This window comes from Tetrahymena thermophila (assembly GCF_000189635.1).
Source record: "Tetrahymena thermophila SB210 genomic scaffold scf_8254697, whole genome shotgun sequence".
Taxonomy (NCBI): Eukaryota; Ciliophora; class Oligohymenophorea; order Hymenostomatida; family Tetrahymenidae; genus Tetrahymena; species Tetrahymena thermophila.
Genome location: NW_002476463.1, coordinates 1,363,074 through 1,387,879, shown reverse-complemented (window position 1 = coordinate 1,387,879; position 24,806 = coordinate 1,363,074). Strand labels below are relative to the sequence as shown.

The 24,806-nt window shown below is 21.2% G+C and overlaps 9 protein-coding genes across 9 annotated transcripts; 3 read left to right on the top strand and 6 right to left on the bottom strand. All coding sequences in view use genetic code 6, as the record gives it.

The window, feature by feature from the left end:
* Positions 1 to 388: 388 nt before the first annotated feature.
* Positions 389 to 2,689, top strand: TTHERM_00355010 (hypothetical protein; the record flags this gene model as incomplete). The annotated part of the gene is made up of 1 exon (XM_001010399.1): positions 389 to 2,689. One exon carries the CDS (start codon positions 389 to 391, stop codon positions 2,687 to 2,689), a length of 2,301 nt encoding a protein of 766 aa, XP_001010399.1.
* A 572-nt stretch (positions 2,690 to 3,261) lies between these two features.
* TTHERM_00355000 (hypothetical protein) lies at positions 3,262 to 5,267 on the bottom strand (the record flags this gene model as incomplete). The annotated part of the gene is made up of 5 exons (XM_001010398.3): positions 4,214 to 5,267; positions 4,089 to 4,157; positions 3,637 to 3,986; positions 3,501 to 3,579; positions 3,262 to 3,449 (listed from the first exon to the last, which is right to left on the bottom strand). The coding sequence occupies exons 1-5, from the start codon at positions 5,157 to 5,159 to the stop codon at positions 3,262 to 3,264; spliced, it is 1,632 nt and encodes a 543-aa protein (XP_001010398.3). The 5' UTR covers positions 5,160 to 5,267.
* Positions 5,268 to 6,306: 1,039 nt separating this feature from the next.
* TTHERM_00354990 (exosome complex component CSL4) lies at positions 6,307 to 7,103 on the top strand (the record flags this gene model as incomplete). Its single annotated transcript, XM_001010397.3, has 5 exons — positions 6,307 to 6,337; positions 6,394 to 6,569; positions 6,627 to 6,800; positions 6,853 to 6,937; positions 6,988 to 7,103. The coding sequence occupies 5 exons, from the start codon at positions 6,307 to 6,309 to the stop codon at positions 7,101 to 7,103; spliced, it is 582 nt and encodes a 193-aa protein (XP_001010397.2).
* A 257-nt stretch (positions 7,104 to 7,360) lies between these two features.
* Positions 7,361 to 10,003, bottom strand: TTHERM_00354980 (EF hand protein; the record flags this gene model as incomplete). The annotated part of the gene is made up of 7 exons (XM_001010396.2): positions 7,361 to 7,504; positions 7,566 to 7,742; positions 7,800 to 7,905; positions 7,967 to 8,631; positions 8,906 to 9,242; positions 9,521 to 9,655; positions 9,723 to 10,003. The coding sequence occupies 7 exons, from the start codon at positions 10,001 to 10,003 to the stop codon at positions 7,361 to 7,363; spliced, it is 1,845 nt and encodes a 614-aa protein (XP_001010396.2).
* Positions 10,004 to 10,364: 361 nt separating this feature from the next.
* Positions 10,365 to 12,147, bottom strand: TTHERM_000354979 (kinase domain protein, putative; the record flags this gene model as incomplete). The annotated part of the gene is made up of 13 exons (XM_012796815.1): positions 10,365 to 10,461; positions 10,510 to 10,599; positions 10,659 to 10,751; positions 10,818 to 10,910; positions 10,974 to 11,063; positions 11,118 to 11,204; positions 11,248 to 11,337; positions 11,385 to 11,483; positions 11,558 to 11,665; positions 11,727 to 11,819; positions 11,869 to 11,955; positions 12,023 to 12,058; positions 12,110 to 12,147. 13 exons carry the CDS (start codon positions 12,145 to 12,147, stop codon positions 10,365 to 10,367), a joined length of 1,101 nt encoding a protein of 366 aa, XP_012652269.1.
* Positions 12,148 to 13,530: 1,383 nt separating this feature from the next.
* Positions 13,531 to 15,802, bottom strand: TTHERM_000354978 (transmembrane protein, putative; the record flags this gene model as incomplete). Its single annotated transcript, XM_012796814.1, has 12 exons — positions 13,531 to 13,627; positions 13,676 to 13,765; positions 13,825 to 13,917; positions 13,985 to 14,077; positions 14,141 to 14,230; positions 14,284 to 14,503; positions 14,551 to 14,888; positions 14,950 to 15,045; positions 15,094 to 15,180; positions 15,248 to 15,283; positions 15,335 to 15,662; positions 15,724 to 15,802. 12 exons carry the CDS (start codon positions 15,800 to 15,802, stop codon positions 13,531 to 13,533), a joined length of 1,647 nt encoding a protein of 548 aa, XP_012652268.1.
* A 496-nt stretch (positions 15,803 to 16,298) lies between these two features.
* TTHERM_00354960 (kinase domain protein) lies at positions 16,299 to 20,111 on the bottom strand (the record flags this gene model as incomplete). The annotated part of the gene is made up of 2 exons (XM_001010394.2): positions 16,299 to 18,381; positions 19,147 to 20,111. The coding sequence occupies 2 exons, from the start codon at positions 20,109 to 20,111 to the stop codon at positions 16,299 to 16,301; spliced, it is 3,048 nt and encodes a 1,015-aa protein (XP_001010394.2).
* A 1,454-nt stretch (positions 20,112 to 21,565) lies between these two features.
* On the top strand, positions 21,566 to 22,138 carry TTHERM_00354950 (hypothetical protein; the record flags this gene model as incomplete). The annotated part of the gene is made up of 1 exon (XM_001010393.1): positions 21,566 to 22,138. One exon carries the CDS (start codon positions 21,566 to 21,568, stop codon positions 22,136 to 22,138), a length of 573 nt encoding a protein of 190 aa, XP_001010393.1.
* A 318-nt stretch (positions 22,139 to 22,456) lies between these two features.
* Positions 22,457 to 24,319, bottom strand: TTHERM_00354940 (hypothetical protein; the record flags this gene model as incomplete). The annotated part of the gene is made up of 1 exon (XM_001010392.2): positions 22,457 to 24,319. Exon 1 carries the CDS (start codon positions 24,185 to 24,187, stop codon positions 22,457 to 22,459), a length of 1,731 nt encoding a protein of 576 aa, XP_001010392.2. The 5' UTR covers positions 24,188 to 24,319.
* Positions 24,320 to 24,806: the final 487 nt, after the last annotated feature.

The window sequence follows — 24,806 nt, the reverse complement described above, 5'->3', positions numbered from 1 at the left end:
AACAAAAATAAATATAAAATTTTTTTGATGAAGATAAAAAATAAACAAAAAGAGATTATGTTTCTAATACATACTTATATAATGTTAAAGAATATTATAATATGCTAAAATATATTTAAGTTATTGTAAATTGTTTAATAAAAGATTTAATCATTAATAATAAATTTATTTTTAAAAGTTTTACCAAAAATTAATAAAAATAAAATATTTAAATCTTGTTTTTTATAAAAATAACAACTTTTTATTTATATTAATTATTATTTTTACATTTGATGATTTAAAATTAATAAAATAAAGATTTATTTTCAAAATATTCATTAAAAATAAAATTAATTAATTCTTATTCAACATTAAACAAATTAAGATTTTGTAAATTCATAAAAGTAAAATGTTAAGAGGATTATTTAGGAATAAAGCGTTATAGAAAGTTAAAATATATTCAAGAGAAGTCAGTTTAGAAAATAAAATAGAAATTGAATAGGATTTTGATGAAGAAAATTTAAAATAATATAAAAACATAAATTCTTAATATTATTTCTACTCATTACTTTTGTAAGAATAATCGAGAAAAGCAAATATTTAAGATTAGCACTTCTTAAAAGTAAAAGATTAGGCTTCTCAAATACTTACTAAGCAATTTAAAATACATGAGGATTATATTGCATTTCAGTTTATAGTAGATTTTGATTTATATCATGAAATAAATATGGTAGAATTGGCTAAAGATTTACAAAATAACAAAATTATAATTGATTATAAAAATTTTGTTCCTTTATCGTTACTGCTTCAAAAAATAATTCTAAGATCTGAATATCAGGAATAGTAGGACATAATATATGAAAAGATATTATAATTCATAATATAATAATTAAAAACGAGAGTTTATAGTATTAACAATGACGATTTTAGTAACATCTTGAAAGCAATATTAATTATTGTAGAGTCTAACAAAGAAGATATTAGTGTTTAATAACAAAAAATTGGTTTTAACTATCTTTAATAAAAATTGAAAGATTATGAAGAAATAGAAGAATTAAAATAATCAGAATTTTTACCTTCCATTCTCTACTTTGCATAAAAAATATCTCTGGCTACTAATTATAAATTTAAGATAAATTATTAGAATTATGATGCTTTTTTTTGCAATAAGTTTAAAAGCTTAGACAATAATTAGCTATATTTTCTTTCAAATTTTTTTATTTTGCATATGAAGGATGAGCCTTAACAAGTCTCTCGTTTTTTAGAGCTAGTCTACTTTAACTTGCTCTCTAAGACTAAATACTATAGAAGAGAATATCTCATCCGTAAATTAGGAATTTATGATTTCAATTAGCCACTATTCTAGTTAGCAAAAACTGCATTAACAAGGATATTTTTACTTAATGCTACTTAAAAAGAACCTAAATTTAGAAAAGAAATTAATTTAGTGCCAGCATAAAAGCTTGAGATGGCAATTTCAATGCTATAAAGTGTGTAATTCAAAAACTCTCCTTTGATAGAAATATTTTTATCTGAAATAATAAATGAGATTTCATAAATTTATATACACATCGTCAAGTTAGATTATTCATAAGAATACAATTAATTACACTCCCTGTATAAGCAACTTGTTTAACTAATATCATTGATTGATAAGAACGTTATATAAACAAATAAAGATGTTATTTTCCTAACTTAAGTTATTTTCAACTATTACACTCTTCACAATTAGAAATTCGATAGAATTATGAAGTGTAGCTTAATTTAAATTGTAGATAATGTTTTAAACAACAAAAAAATGTATGATTTAAATTAGGAATAAGAAAAAAAGGCTAAGAGCGAGGATAAGTTAAGTTAATTTTTAAGTAACAAATAATTCAAATTATTTTTAGAAATATTTAAATCTGATTTATTGAAAATGATAAATGGATCATTTTAAAACATTGAATTAGTAAATTAATAACAAGTAATAATTCCTTTACTTAAGATAATTTCTGAGCTATTTTCTGATCAGTTCAAGAATTGTGAGAACTTCTTAGCTCAAGTAACAGATAATATTCAAAGGATAAACCAATAGAATTAAAGTTACTTTATAAATTTCTTGCTTGATCATTCATAAATACATCCTGAATAAGTAATTGAAGTTGTAAAGAGAATCATAGATTAATATGGAGAAACTAAGGTATTTTAAGGATGCTTCATGCTAAAATCAAATTTTTTGATACTTTTTATGAAGTTTATAAATGAAATTGAAAACAAAGATAAAAATTTGAAATTATTGCAAATAAAACTTAATGATTTAATGAACTTTTAACTCAAAAACATAAATGAAGAAACTGTATTACTGACAATCAAACTGATAAAGTAATCATAAGAGGCTGATATTCACTTAAAAGAAATAGATTTTCTATAGGATGTATTTTTCAGAATAATATCTGACTCTCATAAAACATATTCTTAACAAAAATACTAAGAAATAGTTTCTTTATGCCTTAGTCTAAATAACTATAATAAAAACTTTGATGATGGGTCAGAGTGTTATACTCAAACACTCTTAGAAGAGCTACAAGAATATAATAATTAAAACTATAATAAGTTTAGTCCTGAATTCTAAAAAATTATTGAGCCTCATGTTTAGTTAGAATAGAGTAATTTAAGTAAATATTTTGATGAAATAAAAGAAAGAGTTTAGAATATGCAATAAAATTGATTTAGTTAATACGGTAGTGTCATTTTATTTATAATTAATAATTAATTCTCACAAATTAATATTCTATAAATATTTTTATTTCCTTCAAAAATGATGATAAATTGAATCTAATATATATTAAATAAAACATACAGCATATAACAAAAATAAAAAATTTTTAATAAAAATGATTAATTCTTTATTTTAGAAATTTTAGAAATTTTTTAATAAATTATTTAAAAAAAAATGAATTATTTTCTATTAAATATATTGAGAACATATTACCATAAATTGGTATTTTAAGAATAAAAATTGCTTAATTAACTTAATTAAATTTATGAATATTTTGTATTAGGTTTTATAAAGTATTGATAGATATATACATTCATAAATAAGTTGAATAACTAATTATATATTTTATTAATAAGATTGATTTTTATTTATATTAAAATGATGTATTGTTTTTTTTAAAATATTATTTTTAATTATTTTGTTTAGATTGGAAAATTTTTGAAGAATTTATTAAGCTTAATTTAAAAAATTAATTCTATTTAATTAGAAAGAATATTTCAGTTTTATTTTAGAGTAATGCCTCAGTTTTCAATTCGTTCTGTGGAGTATAAAAGAGAGTAAGACGATATATTCTATTCCTTTTTAAGAGAAATAATCCAATTCAAAACAGCTACCCATGTTTCTAGAACTGATTTATCTTAAGTACAAAACAAAAGCCTTTGTTCTGACTCATACCATTCATGACTTCTTCCTGACCAAGTTGTTAAATCTAAAATTTTAATAGAACATTATATATTCAATACAATTTTTAGTAATTTACCCTTAATTTTTTTATTTAGTCCTCCATTTCTATAAGAATCTAATTTGTCTTAAGGCATTAAATGGTTATATTGAATTTTCTAATTAAATAGTTAAAAAGTTAATTTTTTAAAACCATAGCTAAAATATTTATTTACGTTTCCAATTTAGCTGTCGTTTTCAGCCTTGTTTTCGTTGTTATCTAAAATTATTTCAAAATAATAAACTACCACATTTTTACTTAAATTATCTGGATAAAGTTTCTGTAAATTATTTTTTTATCTTTATTTTTCTTTTGGGAGGAGAGGAACTTAGAATTGCACTTTAGAAACAGACTAAATGCTAGCAATAGGTATTATTTACAAAGGTTTATCTTCATAGCACTTAGAATGCACTCTATCTTTATAATATTTTATGCTCTCTAAATTTAAAGTTATATATCTTGAAATAAAATTATAATTCAAGCCAGGTTTATATTTTTATAATTCGCCTTAGAATAATATTTTTTCTTTTTATAAAATTAAAAAAACGAATATAATTTTAGTTTTATTTATTATGTAAAATTTTTAATTTAATTAAGAATTTTTTTTTGAAATTTAAATTCATTTACTTTAATTTTAAAGAGAGAGTCTTATGACTTGACGCGATATGTACGTTGATAATTTTTACTCCTCAGCTTCTTTTGATATTTACAAATTAAATTGAAATAAAGTATTATAAACATTTATAAATTACTCTATAATGCTTCTTCGTTGCTTACAAATAACTCACCTTCACCTTCAGTTGATTGATTTTATTTATAACCTTCTATTACTTCTTCATCCTCCGAAGGCTGTGCTTTTAAACTTTCTTTTTAATTTTCTTCTTAGAATTAAGTGATAAGAGCTTTTTTGATTTAAGGATTATTTTCATTTGAAGTATTTTGAATTAGTTTGGGTTTTTTCTTTATAATTAATTCAGCATAATCTAAATTATCTTAAGTTATAAGGTCTTACGAGTTGTTAGCATCTACATAATTCATATTTTTAATTTCAATTTACTTATTTAAGTGTTCCTCTTTTTTTTTCAAAATATACTTTTATATCTACGATATTTCACTCCTGTTATCTTCTTCCTATTCTTACTGATCTTAAGATTGATTCAAGCTTTAACTTTTTTAATGAGAAATCTTTGAAATTGGAGACAAGTTTACTGATTACATATTTTAATCATTTCCATTTTATTTGCTTTAAATTGGATTTTGCATTCTTTATTCTGCACTTTCTTAACTAACAGAAGCATTATTTTTATGCTTCAAATAGGCAATATAATTTTTGAAGTAAGAATTTGCTTCATCTTTTTAAATAGGATAATTAGCCTATCCCTAAAATAAAGGAGTTTCTTTTTATATTTAAAGTGCATCGTTCTCATCAAAGCTTATTTCTGCAATTTAAACTTCATTTTGTCTATACCCATTTTACTAATTTGGGCTCTATATTTGTTAATTTTTACTTTCTGATTTTTAAGAAACCTAAACAGAGCTCAAATTATAATCTCTCTAGTAGTTATATTCATATTCTTCTTAATTATTATATCCCCTATCATTTTTGAGGCTATTAATATCGAAACGTGCATATTGATTATCCAAGGGTTTTGCAAATTATTATTCTTTATCTTCTTGTATACTTTAGTTTTTATGCATTTGAAATACTAATTTGTTTGTGTAAAATTGCAAATAAAAATAAGAAAAATAATAAATTAAATACTTAGATTTTAGATTTTTTATTTTTTGGTAACTAACTCTTAATCTTAAACACACACAAAAAACTTATTCTATTACTGAGTTTTAATTTTTGCAAGCTAAGAATTCATCTGGCTTGCTAATCTTTATTTCTACTGCAAAACTTTCATGAATTTAATACTTTTTCTATCTTAAAATTAGAGCTAAGTTTTTTAGATTTGCTTCTTTTTTTAATTTTTCTATCTTTTTATTTTGAAAAATCTAAGTTTATTTATTTATCAGTTAAAATAACAAATTCATTTATAAATTTAATTTTTTTATTTACTTTTGTTTAAAAATCAATACTTCCTATTAAACTAAGTAAGTTCATCATTTTAAAATATATTTTAATTATTTTATAAAATAAAAAAATAAATATTTTAATTTAAAATAAAGACCTCAATTTAAAATTATGGTTAAGATTTAAACAAAATAAAAAAAATTAAAATAAATACCATAAGACTACAATCTTAAAAAAGATAATTTCATTTAATCACTATCAAATAATTAATAATAAAAATTTAGATTTTGTAGTATACCTGATCCATATTTAAGCTTCTTATTCAAGGTTTTACATTATAAAAAATATTTAATAAAATAATAAAATTAGAAATACATATTCAAACAAAAAAAAACTAAAAAATAAGATTTTTATGACAAAAATTTAAATAAAATTATTTATTGATTTTATAATAAATCAAGGAATTGCTTTTCCTTACCAACAATATAATTTAAAGCTATGGTTTTATTATTTTAATTATATTTTAAGAGAAGAAGTAAATTAAACTTATTTAAATTAACATTTGTTTAAAAATTAAATTCACTATGAATTTCACTATTTTTAAAAATTACTTTTAAATACAAATAAAATCATTTTTGTCAATTATTAAATCTTCAACTGTTGAATTTTAACTAAGAATTTTTTAATTATTCTCATAATAATTTATTGGATCTTATTTAATTATATAGGAACCTAAAGCAAAAGATTTTAGCCTAATTTAATAATTTTTGATTAAAAACTAGATATTATAATTTAAAAGGAAATTTTGCAAAGAATTTATTTAGTAAAATGAACGTTTATCTACCTGGTTAAAGTTTAAGTAATAAATTAGTGATATAAGAATTTTATTTAAAGAGGCTATTAAATAAAAAATAGATTTACCTCAAGGGAATGTTAGATATTCAGCAGGATAAGGATGCTATGAATTGAATGGCAAAATATTTGCTTCTATTTGCGGAAAATGCTAAATTGATAAAGACAATATAGTAAGTATAGTTCCTTTAGGCAACAAAGTAGCAAATTTACAAGTTGGCTCAATAGTGACAGCTAAGGTAAATCTTTAAATTGAAAGTATTATGAAAATATAAGTTATTTTGCATACTTATTAGGTGTTAAGAATTAGAGACAATAAAGTTGAAGTCAAAATAATGATGGTAGAAGATGCTGTGATTAACTATAATTTATAAGGAATAATTAGAAAATAAGATGTTAGATAAACTAATTTAGATATTTTAAAAATGGAGGAATAATTTATTCCAGGAGATATCATTAAAGCTAGATTTGTAATTATTTAAATTAAATAATTTGAACCTCATTTTTCTAAATTAATTAAAGATATCATATGGCGATTCATAAAAATTATATTTGTCTGTGACCGAAGATGAATTAGGAGTAGTTTTTGCTAAGCATACTGAATCTAGTAATAAAAGAATTCAAATATTTTAATTAATTTTTATTTAAATTTAATAGAATAGCTAATGATTCCTTTCAGTTGGGAAGAAATGATTTGTGTATAAACTGGATAAAAAGAAAAAAGAAAAGTAGCTAAACCAAATATATCTTTATTCTCTGCTTAAATGTAATGAAAAGGCAAATATTTTAAAAACAAGTACATATGTTAATTAATGAATTAAAAAATGACTCTAATATATAATTCTATAAATATATACAGTTATTTATTTATTTTTTTGATTGGATATTTTTAAATACCCTATAAATGTCTTTCTTTTTTATAGTAAATGATAAAGTTAGTATGTTATTAATTTTTTTATTTATTTAAGTTTTGTTGGTTGAATAAACTAAATTATGTTAAAGTTTTTTATCAGCCAACAAATTGAAATTTTCAGAATTAAAGCTAGGGTGTTAACTCTTATATAAATACTTAAAATGGAATTCTCCCTTCTTAAAGATTGCAGAATCTGTCTGATAGGTATCCCAACTCTTTTTCACTAACAGAGAACCCTTGTAATTCTATAGATTTCCTCAGCTAAAAAATTATAGATTAACAAATTAAAAAGTATAATTTTATAAAATTTATATTTAATTACATCATTAAACAAGATGTATCCATCATCGTCGGAATCAATCAACTCAAAAAGTCTTAGCAATTCAAAGTTTTCATATGCTCCATGCAAATTTTAAAGCATCCTTTCAACTGTAAATCCATATTAAAGATGAGTATCTAGTAACTTTTCGAAATTCAATCTAGTTTCTTTTTAAAATACCTATTGTTTTTTTAAAAATATTTTTGTAAATTTAATCAAAATTTTTAAAAAAATTACTTTATGATATTCAAGTAAGTTTTATTTGTTTATTGGCTGTCTACAATTTATCATTTTAGCATACTCCTTTTGTTTTGGTAAAAAGGCATCGATGAAATCTGAGAACCTTTTTTTTAAATAAATTAGTTAGTTTTTTTAGCTTGATGATAATAAAAATTGTTTGTTACCTTAAACGACCATCGTGATCTTTATCGAATTTCCTGTAAAAGAGAAAAATATCTTCTATATTGTAGAAGATGTTCAAAGAAGATAAAGTTTCTTGAAATTCAGACTGAGTAACAAGTCCTTTATTTTAAGAATCGAAGACCCTGTACGCATCTTAAAGATTAAAATCAGGACATAATGCTAAATTTTATTTGCATAATTCTATTTCCTTTTCAAAGTTAATTATTTCTCTAAAAATTAAAATCAATTCCTTTAGTTGCTTAAAAATCTCAGAATTCATATATTTTGTTATTCCTTTCTTTTAGAAGAATTTATCTTATTTAAGTACAAGAGTAGGAGTTGTTAATTCTTCTTTATCAATATTCGAAAAGCTCCTGTTCTTCCTTACATTAAAGTCAACTTTTTTATTTTCTTATATAAAATTTCTAAAGCTTGTGTTTGTTTAATTATGTTTGTTCTAAAGTTTTTCAAGAATAAGATTTTTATTGAGAGTATGACTATTCATCAAATTATTGATCGTCCTTGAATAGGTTAAATCTAATTAAGAAGCATCTTTTCCTGCATAAAACTAGCTATTATTAATTGCATTTATAGATGCCTGTTGTATATTTGTACTCTTATTTAAAATACTTTTGTTAATTATGCTTCTATTTAAAGCTGAAGCTGTCTATTTTTTAAATAAAATTATTTTTTAATATTTTGTCAACTTTTTTTAACAAATAAATTAAAATATTATTTTAATTATGAAAAAATTATAAAAGACATCGAAAATAAAATAATTGTTTTGAATGTTCAATTTCAATTTAAAATAATTATTTTTATTAAATTGAACATTATCTTACAAAACAGTTTTAAAAGCAACAAAATCAAATTTTACTTTTATTTGTAAAAAAAATATTTTTTAAAATTCTTTTTATCCAAGTTAAATTTAATTTGTTTACACTTTGATTTAGTTGTTTCTCAAGAATACTTTAATCATTAGTTCTTCTATTAAGTCTTTCTAAGTTTATTTGTAAAGGTTAAATACCAAGGATAAATTCTGCAAGGTTTAGCCTTCCATCATCATCTCTGTCTAATCTCCTCAAAATATTAATGATTAAATCTTCTTAATTTTCTAGATCACACCCACAATCTGTCATATATTCTGATAAATTTGTGAAATTAATGTCTCCTTCGTTGCTTCTATCGATTCTACTAAATGCATCTTTAGCACTAAATCCACTGCATTTGTGGAGCAATATTTTATGATTCTCAATTTTTTTGTTTATGTAAATATCTCTTTATTAATAAAATATAAAATATCATAAATAATTCTATTAAATTTTATTTAATTGATAAAAAAAATGAATGTTTTAATTATTTTATGAAATCTCAAAGCAAAGAATATTTTTAGATTGTTCTTCCATGCTAAAGTCTTAGCTCAATTTTAACAAAATTTATCAATTTGACTTTCTATTTTTTATATTTAGATTGCTTTTTTTTCAAGTTATTTCATTTTATTTGATATTCTTAACTTCACTTCTAAATTAAATGAAAACAAAAGAAAACTCTTTTACTTTTCAATAAATTTGAGCAATGCATTTTCAACATCATATGGAAGTAAGTCGTCTGGTTCGATTTCGTAAGAAGGCCTCTAAGTAACTTCTTATCTTAACTCGGGATTATCAAACGGAAGTAATGATTTCAAAAACCTTTGATTGATATTTATAAAATTGAATTTCTGTTAAAAAAATGTAGGATTATATAAATTCAATTTACTCCATGTAAGATAACTTATTATCTAAATCTATATCATATTAATAAATATATGTTTAGCAATCTCTTAATTCGTAAAATGCTCCATTTGAAGACAAAAAATCCTAAATATCTGAAGCAAGTATGAATCCTTGTCTCTTTCTATCTATTCTTTTAAAGGCACTGAATGGTTCAAAATCTTACTCTTGGCATAAAACCTATCTGTAATCCTCTAAGTACTTTTCTTCCTAACCTAATAAAATTAGAAGCTCGCATAACCTATTTCTAGTTTCTCTTTTATACATTTATATATATTGCTTTTAATAATAAATGTTTGAGCTATAAAATATCTATTTGTTTATAAAAAATTCAGTATAAAATATAAGCCAAAAATTTCAATTTATTTTTTTAGGATAAGATTTAATATTCCATCAATAAATAAACTAATAACATAATCTTTACAAATAAATTGAATTGAAACTATTAAATTTTATATATATGTGTGTATGTGTATACTAGTAGCCCACAAAAAAAACAAATATATAAACTTTTAACGTATTTATATTTATAAAAATAAATTCAAATTTATTTAAAATATTATTAAATTTTGTTAGAATTATCTTTGTTTACAAAAATTTGTTGTTATCAACTTGAGCTCTATCAATCTCATATACTTATACTTAAATAAATTAATTTTTTTGTTTTCAAACTAATTTGACGTAGTTTCTTTTAGTTGTTGAATCTTTCTGATGTTTTGTCTTTACTTAAAATTTTTATTTTTTAATTCATAATAAATATTTTAATTATTTACTTGAAATATATGCATAAATAGTTCAATTAAGGAGATTTAGATATTTCATGACAAAGAATTTCAGCATCATCCTATGAAATTTTATTTATACTTTTGAATAAATAATTTGGATAATATAACTGAAAATATCAATTTAAAAAAATAAATACGCTAAATTTATAAATAAATAAGTTAAATTTTAGCATTTTGAAATGCTTTCTCCTAATATTTATCCAATGCTTTATTCCCCAAAATTATTTTCTCTATTTTCATATTAATTATCATATATAGCTAATTAAAAAGGAGTCTAAAATATTTTTTTAATTTACATCAGACTAATAGAAAGTAATTATAATTTAGGAAGTTAGACTATAGCTTCACTTATAAATTATATTGAATTGTCTGTTAGCTAACTTTTTTCTCTATGAATTTATTTAATAAATGATATTAATGAAGTAAAAAAGCACAAAATAAATCGATTTTACGGTAAAGTAAAACTGAATTTATAAAGTTACTTAGACTTCTATATTCCTTCACATAAATGTTTAATATATTCATCAGTTAGCTTAAAATGTCTTTATCAACAAATAATTTCAATAAAAAATTATAAAAAAGAATTAAAAATTTACAATTATAATTACAAAGTCTTTAGATTAACTAGATTTGATATTGACTGACTTACACTTTGAATACCATCAACAAATATCACTGATTTTCTATAAAAACATATTAAATTATTAAAAATAAAAGCAAAAATACCCTATTTGTAAATGTAAATTATTTATATTTGAACATTAATTGAGTGAACTTAATACCATTAATAATCCAGAATTGCTTATCCAAAAAAGACTTTTTAAAAAATAAGTTTTAAATTAAATTTTAATGAAATATTTAACCTGAATCTAATAGATTATATTTTATTAGAATTTGATGACAAAAGACCGCTTAATGATTTGACATTAGAATCATTACTAGAATTTTCTTTGTCATATCTCCTAAAAAATTTAATTATTTATCTTAAGAGAGTTGAGTTTGTTTTAATATAGAATTTAAACAAATTATAAATTACCAGAAGTCACAACAATAAAAGTTAATTTCCAAAAAATTAATATTTTAGCAATGATTTAATCCTTAATTTAATGCTTAAACGATTTCCTGTTAAATTGTGCTTTCATCACTTTTTTATTTTAATATCAGAATTATATAAATTAATGATTTGAATGAATTATTGAATTTACTCAAAAGCTATCTCAATTTATTACAAACTAGGGCAAGTAGCTACTTCCTTTAGTAGCTTAGTAATCTTTTACTAGCTATTAGTGCTCAAGTTTCTTTTGAATTTTTTTAAATAATTATTTATTTGTTTTAAAAAATATTTACCTAAAAGAAAGTCTAAGTACATTTAGTTTTTGAAGATGGCATATTTTTTGACAAAAACTTTAAAGCTATTTATCACTCAATTTTTAACTTGTAAATAATTTGAATAAAAAATATATTAAAATAAACTTCAAACATTTTAAGCTAAAGAGCATACTTGAATTCTAAATTAAGCTCTTTACAGTCTTAATCTCTTTTATTTCAAATTAAAAATAAGACATCATTTAGAATTTAAAGAATTTACATTATACTACTTTAAGAAAAAGTTATCAAATTTCCCATCAAACAAATAAGTGTTAATTTTTTGCTTTTATTTTAATTAATTTTAATAAATAAAATAAAAATTTTTATTCAAAAGTTTTAATTTTTCCTTTTAAAATAAAATTTTTTGTTTCTAAAAAAATATGTAAATAATTTTAAAAGAATATAAAAAATAGCTAATTAATAAATTTTATTTTTTTCTTTTTATTTTATATTTTAAATTTCTATTATTTCTGCTCATTTTAAAATTCTTATTTTTATAAAAATGCTCTTATATTATTAATCTTTTAATAATTTTAATGATAATTTTTATATTAATCCATTAAAAAGTTACAGTTAAAATAATTAAATAAAGTTTTCGAATCTGATTTGATTTAAAAAGTAAATATCTAATTATTTTTAATTTATTATAGCCTTTAAAATATAATTAATACTACATGCACATACTTATAGCTGGTATTTATAAAAGTTAAGTTATTAAATTATTTCTTTGGCATATTAGGAATAAACATTGCAAGTATGCTTAAAATAGAAAAGCTATTGATACATTTTAAATGAAAATATCTAATTTTTTTAATATTTTTATCTACTCTAAAATTTAATTAATATTGCTGGAATATACAAATAATTAATTTTATAAAATTTCAAATTAAAATATTTTTTTTTATTTAATTTACCTATAAAAATTATTATGCTTAAATGAGAGAAGATATTGAAATAATTTAAATCAAAAAATATTGCAATTTGAGTTTTCATTTTATACTCTTTTTTTTAAGAATTGCTAAATTTTAAACAAATTTTTCTATATCCCATTTCTAAATATTATTGATATCAACTGGATACAAGCATGATTTCTAACATCATATGCAATTTGCACCTCATTTTAGAGGTTTTGTAAAAGTACTTCCTATCTATTCTTTTAAAGGCACTTAATGTCTAAAATTATAACTCTTGGCATAAAACCTATTTGTAATACTCTAAAGTATTTTTCTTCCTAATCTAATAAATTAGAAACTCTCATAACCTATTTATAGTTTCTCTTTTATATATTTATATACATTGCTTTTATTAATAAATGTTTGAGCTATATAATATCTATTTGTTTATAAAAAAATTCAAAAAAAAATATAATCCAAAAATTTCAAATTTATTATTTTTTTAGGCTAAGATTTAATATTCCATCAATAAATAAATAATATGATATTTACAAATAAATTGAATTGAAACTACTAAATATTAATGCGCATACTAGAGCCTACAAAAAAGAAAAACAAATATATATAAAATTTTATTGTATTTATGGTAATAAAAGTAAATTCAAATTGATTTAAAATACTATTAAATTTTATTGGAATAATCCTTTTTTACAAACATTTATTGTTATCAACTTGAGCTCTATCAATCTCATATACTTATACTTAAATAAATTAATTTTTTTGTTTTAAAACTAATTTGACATAGTTTCTTTTTGTTATTGAATCTTTCTAATATTTTGTCTTTACTTAAAATTTTAATTTTTTAAAACATAATAAATACTTTAATTATTTACTTGAAAAATATGCTTAAATAATACAATTAAGGAGATTTAGATATTTGATTACAAAGAACTTCAGCATCATCTTATTTAATTTTATTTAAACTATTGAATAAAAAATTGGAGTAAAATAAATGAAAATTTCAATTTAAAAAAGTAGATACGATAAATTTATAAATAAATAAGTTAGGTTTTAGCTATTTGAAATACTTTCTCCTAATATTTGTCCAATTCTCTATTAACCAAAATTATTTTCTCTATTTTCATATTAACCAATAAAAATAACAAATTAAAAAATAATCAAAAATATTTTTTTAAATTTACATCAGATTAATATAAAGTGATTGTAAATTAGGAAGTTAGACTATAGCTTTACTTAAAAATTATATTGAATCGTCTGTTAGCTCACTTTTTTCTCTAAGGATTTATTTAATAAATGATATTAATAAAATAAAAAAACATAACGTAAATTTATTTTACAGTTAAGTATAACGGAATTCATAAAGTTATTTACATTTCGATATTCCTTCGCATAAATATTTAAATTATTGATCAACTAAGCTAACATATCTTTCTCAAAAATTGATTTCATTAAATATTGAAATAAAGTATTAAAAATTTACAAATCTAATTTTAAAGTCTTTAGATTTTCAAGATTTGATATTGACTGACTCAGACTTTGAATACCACCAACAAATATCTCTAATTTTCTATAAAAACAGTTTAAATTATTAAAAATTAAATAAAAAATACCTAATTTTTAAGCATAAATTATTGATATTTGAACACTAGGTGCGTGAACTTAATGGCATTAGTAGTCCAGAACTACTTATCCAAAAAATGCTTTTCAAAAAATAAGTTTTAAATTAAATTTTAATGAAATATTTAACCTAAATTTAATAGACTATATTTTATTAGAGTTTGATGATAAAAGATCGCTTAGTGATTTGACATTAATATCATTATCAGAATTTAAATAATAATATTTCCTAAAAAAATTAAAATATTTATATTAAGAGAATTAATTGAGTTTGTTTTCATTTAGAATTTAAAGAAATTAACATTTAATTTTATTGAAATATAATTTATTTTTAAAAAATTGAATAAATTATTAATTAATTACTTCATGTCACAAAAAAAGTTAATTTCCAAAAAATTAATATTTTGGCAGTTTTTTAATCCTTAATTCAATGCTTAAATAATTTCCTCATGAAAATAGCAATCATCACTTTTTTTATTTTTAATTCAAAATTATTTAAATTATTGATGATTTTTATTAATTAATTTACTTAAAAAATATCTCAATTTATTTCAAACTAAGGCGATTAGCTACTTCTTCTAATAGCCTATTAAATTTTTACAGACTAGGAGCGCTTTTAAAATTACTTTTGAATTCCTTAAATAATTATTTATTTGTTTTAAAAAATATTTACGTAAAGTGTAATCTAAGTAAATTTAGTTTTTGAATATGGCTTATTTTTTGACAAAAATTTTAGAACTATTTATCACTCAACTTTTAGCTAGTAAAAAATTTCAATAAAAAATATATTAAAATAAAATTCTAGCATTTAAAGCAAAAAAACATACTCTAATTCTAAATCAAGCTCATTACAGTCAGGATCTCTTTTATTTCAAATTAAAAATAAACCATCATTTAAAATTTAAAGAATTTACATTAAATTATTTTCAGAAAAAGTTAGTAAATTTCCCATATCAATTAATAAGTAGGATTTGTTTGCTTTTTTTTTTAATTAAATTTTTTATTTTTACTTTTATTTATAATTATAATTTTTTCTTGATAATAAATTTTGAATATTCAAAAGTTTTAATTTGATCTTTTAAAGAATAAATAAAACAAATTAATGAATTTAATTAATTTTTTTCTTTATTATTAATATCTTAAATTAATTTGAGAAAAAATAATAATTCTTTTATTTTTGCTTTTTTTTCAAATTCTTACTTTTATTAAAATGCTGAAAAATATAAATCGTTAAATAATTTTCTAGATAATTTTTATATTAACCCAATTTTTTATTTGATATTAAATAATTTTACGAAGTTACAGTTAAAATAATTAAATAAAATTTTCTAATCTGATATTTATTTAAAATAATATCTAAGTTTTTAAATGTTTTATGTCATTTTAAATATAATTAATAATTCATATACATTTTGCTCGTTTTTATAAAAATTAAATAATTAAAATAATAATTTACTTATAAAAATGTTGCATGTATGCTTAAAAGAGAAAAGATATTAAAATATTTTAAATGAAAATATCTAATTTTTTTAAATTTTAGAAGGCTTTAAAATTTAATTAACACTGCTGAAATATAAAAATAACTAGCTAATTTTATAAAAATCTAAATTAAAATATTTTTTTTGGTTTAATTAACTTTTAAAATGTTGCATGTATGCTTAAATGAGAGAAGATATTTATTGAAATATTTTAAATGAAAATATCTAATTTTTTTAACATTTTTGTAGATTTTAAAATTTAATTAACACTGCTGAAATATACAAATAACTAACTAGTTTTTATAAAATTACAAATTAAAATTTTTTTTTTGGTTTAATTTACTTATAAATATTACATGTATGCTTAAATGAGAGAAGATATTTATTGAAATATTTTAATTCAAAAAATATTGCAATTTGAGTTTTAACTTTTTACTCTTTTTTTAAGAATTGCTAAATTTTAAACAAATTTTTCATTGTCCCATTTCTAAATATTATTGCTATCAACTGTATATAAGCATGGTTTCTACCAATATATGCCTTTTGCACCTCCTTTTAGAGGCTTTGCTAATGTACTTGCTATTTGACTATAATTAGAAGGGTCAGTAAAGTGAATAACGCCATCAGATGATGAAGTTACAATAAGATTATATTTAGGGTAATAGTCTAGGAATGTTATGGGAGCATTATGCACTCTGTTTTCTCCTACTTGCTTTAAATCGTTTTCTTATCCTACCCACTCCCACAGTTTAACATAACCATCAGCTCCTGCAGTAAAGAAAGAGTTTTCTTTAATTTTTTTAAGGGCAACAATTGACATTAAATGTGCATTGCTTTTTGTGAAAATAGTTTTATTTGTCATAATTTCAGTTATAATAATGCTTTTATCTGTACTGACTGTTATCATGTGTTAATCATTATTATTTGTGATTATTCCTCTGATTTCGCCCTAATGTAGCTTCTGATATACTCTCTCTATTATCTTTTTTTCTAAGTTCCAAAGAGCAACTTAGCCATCTACTGAGCCAGTTAAAAGTTGCAGTTTTTTTTCGAACAAAGTCATATTAATTATTGCATTATTCTGTGAGTCTTTAAAAGGATGGTCTATCATTTTCATGTTTATGGGATCAAATAAAAATATTTTTCCATCATTTGTGCCACAAATTATACGTTTAGTTGAAGGCCAAAGCAATGTGCATCTTGGAGCTAAGTTTGCTATTGAAACTTCACTTTTTTCTTCATTTTATAGATTTATTTTAATTATTTTTCCATCACTTTGAGTTGTGAGAAGAATTCTTTTTTATTTTGTTTACTCTATAAAGATTAAGTCTTACAGTTAAGATGTGGTTATATAGTACTATTTAGTAGGATGGAGAGGAGTAAATTCAATTACTTCGTTTTAATGTGCAGATTTAAAAAATTTACTGCTTTAAGGACTTCCAGCCTCCTTACTAGCAGTATAAGGCTCATTTGAAGGCTTCGAGCCAGTAACTCCATTAAAGAAATTAGAAAATTTATTCGCTATGCTTTGTCCGGTATCTGAACTTCTATTGCGAACTGGCTGACCTGAAGCATTTAAATTGCTCGGAGTTTAAACATTTAAATAATTACTGCTTTTTGGATTACCATTCAATATACCATGATCATTAGGCTAAGAATGTGAAGCTATATTGCCTTTGACTTATATTACTTTGCTAGAAGACACTGAATTATATGGCTACTAAACAGGCTTTTCACTAGTTTGCAATATTAATTCAGAGAAAAATTAGTCAAATTACTGGCTAAGGCTTTTTGCGAAGGTGTAGGATAAATTCATTGTATTGAGATACATAGATTCAATTTTAGACATATTTTAAATGTCAGATTAGATTCTTTAAACTTTCTCACTAGCACAAGACAGATTCGATTCTAATTGCAATTACTGCTTTGCTATCATTTAAAGATAGAAATAATTTGTAGGAGAACTTTTGAACTTCTGTTAATTTTCTTACAGAATTCTCTCATCTGTTTTGATTTACAAATATGCAAGTTCTGCATCTCTTCCTGAACTCTGCAATTTACTTTCTATATCTTACTGCCATTTATTTACAGTTGATTCTAAGGCTTAATTGATTTGCTTTTTCATTTCCTAACATGCCTTTTGCATTTCTTCTCTAAAAGTGACTAAATATTTTCCTACTTTTCCTTTAACTTCATTATTCAATGTTACATTAAGCTTCATGTAGCTTTGACTTAGAATATTTTAATCTATGTATTTTGATACTGCTAAAGAATAAGCCATAATTTTGCTTTTATGACTAGGTGCATGAATAGCCCTGCATTCAGAACAGAGCCCCTCAAAGCAGTTTTCATATTCACAGAAAAACTCGATTTCTTTACAGTGTTTTGAGCAAGTGTTTTTAGGACTAGCTATATTTTATCCATATAGTCTGTAACCTCCCTGTGCATTAGCAACATTAACTTAAGGTGCATTGTTATTGTATCTATTTTAAGAATTATAAAAATAATTAACATTTCTATTTTCTTGTTAGGTAGTCATTTTTTAACGCTGCTATTATTAGCACTTAAATAAAATTATGTTAAATTTAAAATTTATGAATAAAATTTTATAAATAGTAAACACATTTTTAATAGCAAATAAATACAGACTTTTTTTTAATCTTAAAAAATACTTTCCCAATTGCAAATTTTTAAAAAGAGAAGAATAGAAAAATTACAAATTCTGGCTAGTTTTTAAATTAGATTTTCTCAGCTTTAATCAGGCTCATAAAATTTTAATAACAAAACGGTATTTTTTTGTTTGATCTCCTCATAAATTTAAAATGTTTTTTACCAAATTTAGTCATATTTTATTTAAACAAATAATTATTTTGATGTTTAATTTTTTTTTTTTCATTCTTGTGCTTGAAACGATATTAAATAAAACGAAGATATTTTGCTTGAATACTCAATTAATTTTTTTTCGGTAACGATTATCTTTTATATTCTAAAAATTCTCTGTTAATGGATATAATTGTGATTTAGTTAATACTAAACATCAATAAATTAATCAATGATTCATTCATTCATTAAAAAAAGTCATTGAATATCTTTTTTAATTTAATTAAAATTATTTATTTGTTTCTTCTTTTTTTGATGCTTCTAGCTCATCTGTAATCAAAGCAATTTAAAAAAATAAATGCTTTTCAAATTTAAATCGATACATAAATATCTCAAAATACTAGTCTATCTTATAAAATGTTTTTTACGCAAATATAGGAGGTTGTGGTAGCTTAGGTAGAATATTTGGAAGATATTGGTTTATAATCCCATTACTAAAGTCTATTTCTTTCATGCTAAAGAAATTTACGATTGTTGCATAATCAGCTCTTGTCTTTTCTTCAAAAGCTAACATAGCTGCTAATATTGTTCTTAGCTTCATAGAACGTATCCTATTCAATAAAGGTATAAGCTTTTTATCACCTTCTGGCTGATTTAATCCAGCCATCTCCTAATTTGAAAGTAGCAATGCAAGCTACAAAAAGACCAAACCTAAACTGAAAATATCAGATTTTTATAAATCGTGCTAAACATTAAATTCACTTCTCTTGATGTAACCTTCCCATAATTTAGGGCTCAAGAAAAGTGGTGTACCTGTTATAGTATTAGATTATAAAGTACGTATTTTTTCTGCTTAAATGCTTTTGCTGACACCAAAATCAGTAATTTTAATTTGGTTATTTTTCAATAGGATATTTTCTGTTTTAATATCTCTGTGATAAATACCATTCTTTAACATGATAAAATATAATCCATCTATGCATTATTTTAAGTAATTCATGATCTCGTCTTCTGTAAATATAGCATTTAACTTTCTTCTTTATTAATACTCATCATAAAGACCTTTATCTGCTAGTTCTTGAACAATTACAGCTGAAAATTTATGAGTAATGTCATTTGTCCAAGTGTAAATTCTCTTAATACCAATGATATTTGGGTGGCTATCCATTTATAAGAATATGTTCATTTCATGCTCTGCTGATCCCTTATATTCTTCTCTATCTACTACTTCTATAATTTTAATAGCCCATTCCTAATTGTCTTCACTTGAAACACATTTGTAAACACTACCAAACGAACCTTAGCCTATAACTTTTCCGCTTTGTAGATTATATTCCATATCGAATTCCATCTTGTCTCCTATTCTTTTAAGTCTTGTACTCTTATTGTTCATTTTATAAATAAAGTCTTTTAAATTTGTGTATTTGCTATTCCTATTTTTTTTTTTTTTTGATTTAAACTTGCTTCTAAAAGATTAGAATACTAAAATAAGTAAGTCTTATGATATTTTTTTTTCTAAAAAGAGTATTGATTGATCTATCTATCTATCTTCTAAATAATCTTATTTTAAATTATATTAATTTTTTGTAAAAATATTTATGTGATTTAGGGTAAATTACTTCACTTATATAATCTTGATTTACACATAGACTTAATTAGATATTACTAATGTTTAGTGCTAAGTGTTTATCTATATCTATCTTATGGCGATTAAATAATTAGTTTAATCCAGCCCTATAAATATTTTTAAAATATATTCTATTTTAAGAACAAAATCATCACAAATATGTTAAGAATGCTCTTTAATAGTGAGATTTATTGAAAATTAATAACTCAATCAATTTAAAATTTAAATTAATAAAAATTTAATTTTATCTTTTTAAAAGATTAATTTTCTTTTTCTAATCTAAAAATTTTTTAATATTAAATTAAAAACTAAAAAATTAAAATTTAAGTGAAAAAGAATTTTCTTATTTTAATCATCTTGTAAAAATAATAATGTTAAAGATTTGTATATTTAAAATAAAAAAATTAGTGATAGGAATAGAAAGTTTTGATATCATTAAAATGGACAGAAATCTAATATCAACAAATTTTTATTTTTCCTTTATTTTTTAAATTTCGAAAGTTTTGATTACCGCAACTATTAAAGTTTTGTTACACTATTGCTTGATTTTGAATTGAAATGAGTAAAAAAATAATATAGTTTGTAGATTTGTTAGAGATTATATTTTATGCATGATATTTTATTTTGTATTTTTTTATCAAATCTAAGATTTGCTTTGGCATGTTGATTTGCAAGAAAGAAATTTAATTTTTATATTTTAGATTTTTAAATTATAATTTAAAATAATTACTTTGACAAATAAATTTTTAATAGATTGTTTTTCCTCAAAACTGATGTACTTTCCAAGCTAATATATGTCATTGTTTATTGATTTTAAATAAATTAATATCATATTTTATATTCTACTCCATATTTTTAATAAATTATTTCATCGTATCTGATATTTCCTGATATCTTTTTAAGTGCTTAGATTTTTATTGATTTGTTTGTTGAGGTTTAACAATTTTTAAAAATATAAAAGTATTATTTCATATTTAAAAATATTTTATCAGTATAAATTTTATTCAATTTTATTTATTTTTTACACTGAATAAAAGTATTTTATTATGTTTATAGACTTGCTAAAAATTTTTTATAGATGTTTTTTATTTATGTTTGAATGTATGAATAGCTTCAAATATTAACTTTAAAAAAGATAATATATAATTAATTTTTGGTGATAATTTTTAGATAAAAAACTTTTGTTGTTAATATTTTACATATTAGTTAGTGTTAAAAAAATGGAAGATAATTAAGCAGATTAAGCTAATAAGACTTTAAAAAAGTAAGAGCGTTTGAAAAAAATGAAGGATAAGCTAGCGAAGAATGACTAATAATTTTACATGCCTATTGAAGAATATGTTCTTAAAAACCCCCCTTTTGATTCATCATAAAATATGAATGGTAAATGGCTATAGAGCCCTTATGAATTTGGTACATAATATTACAGGTTGGATGGCGCAAAAGTATTTATTTTTCCTGAATCTAAAATTTTTCAAGAACCATTGTATGAGTCCTGCAGTAATGATAGTTTTGATAGTGATTTTGAATCAACACCTCCTTCTCCCGCTAATTAATCCAAAGATTAATCTGCGATTAAACTAAAGGCAAATTAATGTGAATAAAATATAAATTAAGAAGCAGAAGAAGAAGTAATATGTGAAAATGAGATTGGATTTCTTTTTGATTAGGATGAAAATTACATAGATGTATAAAACTATGAAATATTATTAACAAAAGAATATGAATATTTCATTTTTAGACCAAAAGAATCATTATTGAATATTTTAAATGAATAAATAAATAACATATGAAATCAAATAAGTAAAATAAACTTAAAAAATTAAAAAGCCTATTGAATTTAGAATCAATAAAATATTAAGACGAAAAATTGTTTTGCTAAATTAATATATCATTAATAAATAAATACACATGAGTGACCAATAACAAAAATCTAAATTATTTTTTTTATTAATCTTGTGATAATAAATATAATTTTGTTTTTTATAATTTATAATGTTTTAATGTTGTTGTTTTTTTAATTTAATATAATATTTATTAGTAAGGTAGTTAGTTAGTTATTTGCAATAGATTCAAAATTTATTTACTTAAATTATTATTTTTTTGTTCGTTCATTCCATAATCTTTGGATTCATAAGAACAAATTTAATATAGTTAGTAACATAGATTTAATCAATTTTATTTGCTTTAGTTGAAAATATTTTTGGATAGTAGTCGCTTTCACAGAATTTAAAGAGATAGGTACGATTAAAAGAGTTAAGCTAGTTTATAGATTTTGTAGCTTATGTGAAGCAATCGAAAGTTATTTCTTCATTTTAATTTTTATTTTATTCAATAAAATCTTAAACTTGCAAAAAAGCTCTAATCTTAGGATCAAATTTGGCATCTTTCATCAACTGTTAACTTTCTTTGCATATTTTTTACAATTTCTCAAATTATTATTCAGATAATTCATCATATTTATTTATAAGAAAATAAACATCTGATTTCTTTATTTTATTTTTAAAAGGTTGAATAATTTATTTGTATTTCTTCTTGGTTTCTAAATCTAAATCTTTACTTTCATCAATTTTTTAACAAATATATGGGATAGCTTTAGTTAAAAATATTTTGAATTAATTGTGAAATGATGTTGATTATTCTGGTCTCTTTGGTTTTACAGGCATTTTTTCATTCTTTTTTGCCACCTTTTTCATTGTTATTTATTTACGAATTCTAATTTTATCTTTTAAATCATTTTTGGGCTTATCTTTCTTTTCTTTCTGAATTTTTTTTGTTTTTAGGCTCTAACTCAATTAATTTTATTATTAACTTTTTAATATATCTCCTTAAAACTATGTTTCTTGATGATATTGGTTAAATTGTTATTAACTTATGTATTACTCTTAATGTGTGTTCAAATTTAAGTTCTTTATATTTTGTTCAATTTAATGTACTTGGTTCTAATAAAAATAGTCTTATTAATATTCGTTTTAATTTTTTTAATTCTAGATATAATTTTTTTCATCAATATAGCATGGTTAATTTTAGATTAATTATTGTTGTTAATATTATTATTATTATTTTTATTCATATTAGACTTGGTAAAATTATAGTTCTAATTAAGTTTATTATTAGTATTATTATTATTAATAATATTACTCACTTTCGTATGATGGATATTATTACTAATATTATAAGTATTCTTATTATTATTATTATTCATATTATTATTATTATTATTATTATTATTATTATTATTATTATTATTATTATTATTATTATTATTATACATATTATTATTATTCATATTGTTAATGTTAGTTTTATTCTTGGTGATGATGCTATTGATTAAAATTCTATTATTAAAATTGTGCTTATTAATTATATTGTGTATTCTATTGACATTTATTAATAGATTAAAAAGGATTAGTATTACCTGATTCTGTTATATAGGGTTAATATTAATCAAGATTATTTTCTTCGAAGGTATCAATATACTATTATGGTTATACTTAAATTTAAAAATTTTCATGTTAAATGTCTTGGTATGTATAATCAGTTGAGTTTTATTAAGATGAATCATATTATTAAAGGTATGGATAGTATGTAGTAAGAACTTCTAAGACTTCAGGAACATCAGGTTTTTGTTGCGGGAAGAATTCTTATTGAAGTTGATTGCATTGCAGCGGTTAGGAATATGCCTCACAACCATAGCTAGTTGAATTTGTATGATCCTCTTTATAGTAAAAGGATTCTACAGAGGGGTCTTAGGTTGCTTCTGTCACACAACAACCATTAGAATCAATTGTTCTGATTTTTTAATCATAATAAAGATCTTATACTTGTGGTTATGAATACATTTTTTTATGTTTTTGTTTTAATCTATTATTTATTTAATTAATTAATTATAAGATTAGAGATTAATTTCCCGTATTTAAATTCAAGAGGCCTAATTAATTAATTTTTTTTTTATAATTTATAACTTTAATCTCTAATAATCTCTTATTTAGAGATATAAGTTTAATTTTTCTAAAATATGTACAAAAAAAAACTTTACTAATTTTAATAACTATTTCTTTATTTTAATTTAAATTCATAATAACTCAAAATTTCTGAGCAAGCAAAAGCATTAAGCGGGAACAAAATATATTCCAATATGAGCTGCTTATGCATTCTATAAAGTAAAATAAAATAATTTGTTTCAAAATTGTATTTATATTTGATAGTTAAAGTGACTAAAAGAAAAAATGGAAATTATTCTCCAATTTTTATAAAATTCTTGCTTGTTATTTGAGTCAGAATTACAAGTGACTAATTTGCATATTACGCTTATTATTATTATAATAGATGGGGAGAAAATAAAACAAACAAAAAATCTTTAAGTTTCTTAAATTAATTGTTAAAAAAGCGGTGATTTATTAAAGACAACTCTAATATCTTTAATTTTTTTACTAAACCTTAATATTTTGACTCCCGCAA